General features: G+C 40.1%; 1 protein-coding gene across 1 annotated transcript in view; it reads left to right on the top strand.

The window, feature by feature from the left end:
- Window positions 1–981, top strand: part of MFSD4 (major facilitator superfamily domain containing 4) — a gene marked incomplete at its 5' end in the record, with an annotated part of 20,322 nt that extends 19,341 nt beyond the window's left edge. Inside the window, one exon of the mRNA XM_009708138.1 lies at window positions 627–981. Within this exon, the coding sequence (XP_009706440.1) occupies window positions 627–691 (65 nt within the window). The remainder of the gene's footprint in view (window positions 1–626) is intronic.
- Between the last annotated feature and the right edge of the window lie 5,069 nt (window positions 982–6,050).

The raw sequence follows: 6,050 nt of genomic DNA, 5'->3' as shown, positions 1-6,050 counted from the left end.
GGCATGTGCATCAATACCTAACCAGGGTGCAGCACTTCAGCAAAATGCAAGGAAATGTTTATTTTACTGCTGCTTCCTGTCCCCTCTTCCTGCTTTGACTTGCCCACAAAGCCTTGGCAGCCACAGCTCGGGGTTTGCTTTCTTTTCTGTTGGAGAAGCAAGGGAAAAAGTAGGAACGGTCTGTGGATCACAGAGGAGCTATAAACACATCGGAGGCTATAGCTGTGAAAGCACTACCATGCTACTGCAGAGCTAGCAGGAGTAAGTCCTCCTAGCACAGACTGCACAAGCTTCCTTAGGCTGTTCCCTGGCTAAAATCCATGGAAGTGGGTCAGGCTCTTGAGAAAAGCCTCACTGATAAAGGATTTCTCTTATGTATCATCTCAATCTGCATATGCTGTTTGTTTTCATAAGCACCTCTTCCAAAAGGAGTACTGCATGACAGGCAAAAAACTAGTGCAGGTTACTGGAAATAGGGGCCTTTCTTCCATGACCAGCAAAGTAAATCAGCTAGCGTGGTGGGTGATAGAACAGCAACATCCATGTTTGGGAGTGCTCATGCACGTTCCCTCAAACCTCAACAGAACTGGTACCTTCAGATGAAGACACTAATTTCAATTTTACAGATATGGATGAAGCCTCGCCTGACAAACCAGCAGTAATGGATGACACCGGACAGTATCAGCGCTAAAGAAGTGGCCAAGCCCTAGACAAGCAATAAAACAGCACACAATTAAGCACTACTATTAAGGATGATTTCACATTTAATGACTGAATCATGTGAGTTTTCTGCAATCGAAAGCACATTAGATTGGGTAAGTCAGAATCAAGAAAACATCCTAAAACACTGCGTCAAGCTAAGCACAAGTTGCCTGTGCCACATGTACCAAAATGAAGACTGTAAGCGTCAGACTGACCCTGTGTCTGAAAGGCTCCAGTATATGGCAGGGGTGATGGGAGAACAGTTACTCCTGCAAATGAACTTTCTTACCAATTCAGGATGGAGGGCAGGAAGAAAGAGGTTCTCTCTGTTCCATATGCAAGACTGAGTATCTCTTGGCTTAGTCATTGAACTCAACGTATTTTTCTTTTGGCCTGTTAAACATTATGGAACCCCCTACAATTTACAGCACAATACAATACTGGATTTGAATTAATTTTTGTGCAATGCTGAGTTCAGTATATGTATGCCACCTCCATGTATACTTCCAGAGGGGAAAAATTACACAATTGGTAGAACCCACCCAGTGCACAGTGGTAGCAGGACCTATCTATATTTGCACAGTTGATTCTTGTATATTACACAGCATCAGACATGTTCACTAAGACACTGTCTTATTCAGCATGCTAGGGCCTTGATTATTAAAATCATTAGCTTTTTTTTTTGAGTCAAGAATGAGTCCTTGTGACGGTTTGTTTTGCTTTAAGTCAGTAGTTCAGCTGCTACAGTTGCAGTGTCTTTTAGGGTGGTTTTATTTCTAGCTTCCAGTTGAAGCTTAAACAGAGGTATTTGGGAGCCAGCCTCCAGCTGCTTAATCTGTGCAATACTTACTTATTATAACAGGTGCCTTCTGTAAGGTACTCTCATAACCCACGCATGACCTATTACAAGTGATGAAGAAAGGACTGGCTTTAGAAAAGTGTAAAGCTACGTACATCTATTTCTTCAGTGAGTGATTGGACATGTACTTTTTGCTTTAACTGCTGTATGTGGATGTACATATGTACGTGTGTATATAAAGCAGTGTTTAATTAAAGGTGATTGATTGCTAGATTCTCAGCATGACTGGACTCAGGTAACTTAAACTGTTTCTACCCAAGACTATCAGCCACTCCCCTTCACCAGTTCTAGCTTTCAAACTCAGACTGAATTTAACAGCTGTTTAACTGTTTTTAGCATTTCTCTTTTTCCAAGCAGTAGATCTTACCTTCCATAAAATATCTTCACAAGCTCCCACGGGTGGTTCTGTAGAAGCAGTCTCAAGAGAGTAGACTTGTTGAATTGACTTTGTATACCTAAAGCTGAGGGCACATGAGGCCCATGTAGGAAGGAGGTAAATGCAGTTGAATTCTGGGCTTAACTCATCCGTGGACTTCAGGAGCCCTCCTGCCTCACATCCCATGCAGTATCTATGTGCTGTACTTCTTCTCTAGCACCACAGGATGCCACTGTTACTCTCCTTAAGATACTCATTCTGAAAAAAGTGTCTATTTGCAGCAAAAATGCCAATCTGTCATTAATAGAGACCCTCCCACCATGACAGCATTCTCTCCATCCCCGTACAGAGGAAACGAGCATGAAACAATACAATGAGGGAGTCTGGTTTGAAAGAAGTCTACTCAGATCACATATATATCACACCAAGGACTGTCAGCTATTTAACAAAATAAAAAATGTATCTTATTATGTCCTTGTAGATTGACAATACGTAGCTAAATCCTATTGCCAGAGTAACACTTCTTTTGTTAGAAGTGTATTTGACAATTCAAATCTTCACTTTGCTATCAGCACTATATATAGAACAGAGCTACTCACCAAAGGAAATTCTCACCAGAAGAGAATAGGACCTGATTTGGCAAAAAAGACTGCGCAGCACTACAGAGCTACAGGAGCAGCAGCTCCGGCTCTGTCTCCCCTCCAGCGCAACGGGAGAGCGCCTGTGCTGCTCTGAAGGCACAGGTTAGCTCAAGGTCCGATCGACTCCCTCGTTATCACAGGGCGAGCTGCCCTGCAGCTGTAACTTTCAATTTCCTCTACTGAAAAAAATAGTCAAAAGATCAGAAACTTTGTTAAAAATATTTATTTAAAAAAATACAATTGTTTTGCATGTCTGGTTGCACATAACTATTAACATATGATTGACTTGAATAATTTGCTACAATGCTTTTTTAAAGCCAGCTTGCATTATACAAAGCAAATCCCTCTGTCAGTTCTTACATAAAATAGTTTTCTTTAACTATTCCCACCCCATTTTTAAAAAAGATTGCAATACATTGAATTTTTTTTTTTTTTTTGCACAAAAATTGAAGCAATAGAAAAGTCACCTGATTTCTCAGGAAAGACCTTCATTATGTTTGAATAACAACTGCCAATACGCTACTCTAAAAGCGGCATTTGTTACTTTGAAGTGTCATTACAGTGCACTTCCTCCAAAGTAAGTTTTGCGTTTTAGAACTTTGCCTCCAAATTGTATTCAAACCTGAAATGTGTTCAAATAACTGCATATCTGCTATAATCAAGTTGATCAGACTTTTTTTCCAATATGATATCAACATGCTGAAGGTCTTCCTAATATGTTATCTTGGAAGGTTAAATAAAAGCAAATTTAGTAACACTGAACAATTACTGAAAACTTTGGCTATTTATGTACTTGCATTAACATACCAGCATTTTTTTTTTTTTAAACACAATGGCATTAAGATACTCTTATTATACGGTTTTATTTTCAGTAAAAGTTAGACTGAGAAGCTATTCTCTCCCAGGCAAGTTGACCCAACTGTAAGGAGAGCACCACAGCGGTGTGATTACAGTTGTCTCTAAAAGACCGTGTCTAGAAAAAGTCTCCAGTGTAGGAAGTTAAGACACTCACTACAACATAACCTGCTTTGTCTCTTGACTTGGTACTCTATAGATAGATACAGGTAGAGATAGATATATAAAAAGATGCAATTCTGTTCTGGAAAGAGTAACTGAAAACATTATCTCTGCTGCTTTCACTGTAATTTTTACCACTGATGGTTCCTGTAATTTTAGTAGAAAGTAAAATGGAATCCAGTCCAGAGTTAGAGTCGGTTAACTGACAGGAGTGTCTGCCCCAAGCAGAGATGTCGGAGCTGCTGTAGTACAAAAACACTGCAGCTGTCATCTTGCCAATTTGCAAAGAACCCAGGTTAACCTAAAAATTCAATCGAGGAGTAAACACTAAAGGCATCAGAAAGTCACTTTCCAAAACAGATGTGCACTTTAAAAATAAACAGAACAACAACTGTCACACATTACCACAGCTGATTAGGTTGCTTAAGTTCTCTAAAATTTAACTTAAACTTCCCTCCCCGACTCTATCATCTGAGCCATACACAAAAAGCTGCGAAGACCAGATTCTCAGCCGGCGTAAGTCAGACCAGTTGCAGTGAAGCCAACAGATCTGGGCTGATTTACAAGCTTCTGGCATACGATTCACATCTGCCATCGGCTCGCTCAAAGATTCTCAGAATTCCCAAGACAAAGTCTCATGCTGGTTAATGATCCCTATTCAGAGTCATTTCAGTCCCAGATTAATTCCAGGTGTCCTAATATACATTAGAGGAGACAACCACTATCCTTACCATACACGTTGCTAGAATTTTCCTTGTTTATTCATCTCTTTTATTAAGAATATACTTCTCAGCTATAAAAACAGAGGGGAGGGGGAGATAAGCATTAAATGTGCTACTGTACTTATCACAAAACACTGTGACGTACATAAGGCCATCTGGTAACACTGCAACAGAATACAAACAAGATTTTAAAAGGGAGTTTTAGAATACAACTTTTTCTTTCAACTACAATGAATAATCTCAACCCTGTTCACAGAGAATTAACGTTAAAACTAGTACATCATATATATAAAACTCTGTGCAACTGAACAACAGCAGAACAAAAAGTCAACACAATTCTATAAAGCAGTTTTGAAGCCTGAAGATTTAAGACATGCTAGCCAAAAAAAACACAACACATCTCCAGATGAGCCTAGAGCAAACCCAAGTATTGTAACCCCCCCGCCCCCCCAGCACACAGCACACACTAGGAACCATGCAGAGGCCACCCTCAAAGCCTTCCTGTGTTCAGAAAAAAATAACCCTCCCCCCCGCCAAAAAAAATAAAAACAAACAGAAAACCCCACAAACACAACAGCTTCCAGTTATTGGTACAGCTCTGCTGCATGTACTGCTCAAGGGCTGAAACGGGCTCCCAACACAACGCCTCCCACCCTCTCCTTGCTGCGCTGCTTACACTTCATTCAGCGTCTCCATTAAAAGACCCCCCCCATTTTCCAAAGGTTCATCACTATCCTGTTAGACCCCCTGCCAAAAACCCTGCTTTGAGATGAAAACCTTCTGCAACGCATGGTCTCAACAGAAAAGCAAGTGTTTTAAGTAAAAAAAAGAAGTCCAAACTTTTGTTCCATGAACATAAAACTATTCAAAGACACATTTAAGACTTTTTTTTTTTTTTTAGAAGATGTGGCATGTAACAATGTCGAAGATGCATTTAAAAATAACCTTTGGCAACTAGTTAGTCCACACTGTGGTATAACTGATCTGAGTACTGGAAAAAAAAAAAAAAAAAAAAGAAAAGCCCCGAAAAACCTCACCAGCATGTGCAAAACATTTAAAAGTGGCAACTGCATAGTGCAGTATTTGCTTTGAGTGTACACGGTAAGCGTTATTTGCACAAATCTGAAGCCAGACTACGTAATGGACTCCCATCCTCTCGGGGAGTGCACACGTGTACACATGATGTACGTTCACACGCAGAGAGCTATTCCAGTCTCAGTTAAACGATGCATCTAAAAACAAGTTTTCAGCTCTCAAAAGTATGCTTTTTATCAGATGTCTGGAATAGCTCCATGGTCAAAGTCTTCTACTACATTCTCTGGGAGAGGGGTAAACAAAAATAAATTCTAGTCAGTTTTACTTTTTTGGTAGAATAATTTATAGGAAGCGGACATCTTGCTATCCCGAAAGGGAAAGACATGAGCATACACATTCAAGAAGAAACATTGGGTCCTGCCCAGCTTTCTTACCTTGCAGGTCACATTTTTTTTGCAAAGCATGGTTATGGTCAGCAAAGCTGCATCCTCCAAAAAGAATCAATGTTCCGCAGTGAACATATTCTCCCTTATTTTTGTTTGTTCTTTGTACAAAGGCAAGAATAATATTCCTCAGTTCAAGATCCACTAGACACCCAAAACCAAAGCTTTACCCTTCTGCCTTAGATGGCACCAAGAGAGTCAGGAAATTCCAACAGAAGGTCTGTTAATGATAAACACAGATGGCAGAAATATGGC

This window comes from Cariama cristata, unplaced genomic scaffold (assembly GCF_000690535.1).
Source record: "Cariama cristata isolate BGI_N322 unplaced genomic scaffold, ASM69053v1 scaffold12390, whole genome shotgun sequence".
Classification (NCBI taxonomy): domain Eukaryota; kingdom Metazoa; phylum Chordata; class Aves; order Cariamiformes; family Cariamidae; genus Cariama; species Cariama cristata.
This window is presented reverse-complemented; position numbering and strand designations above follow the sequence as displayed.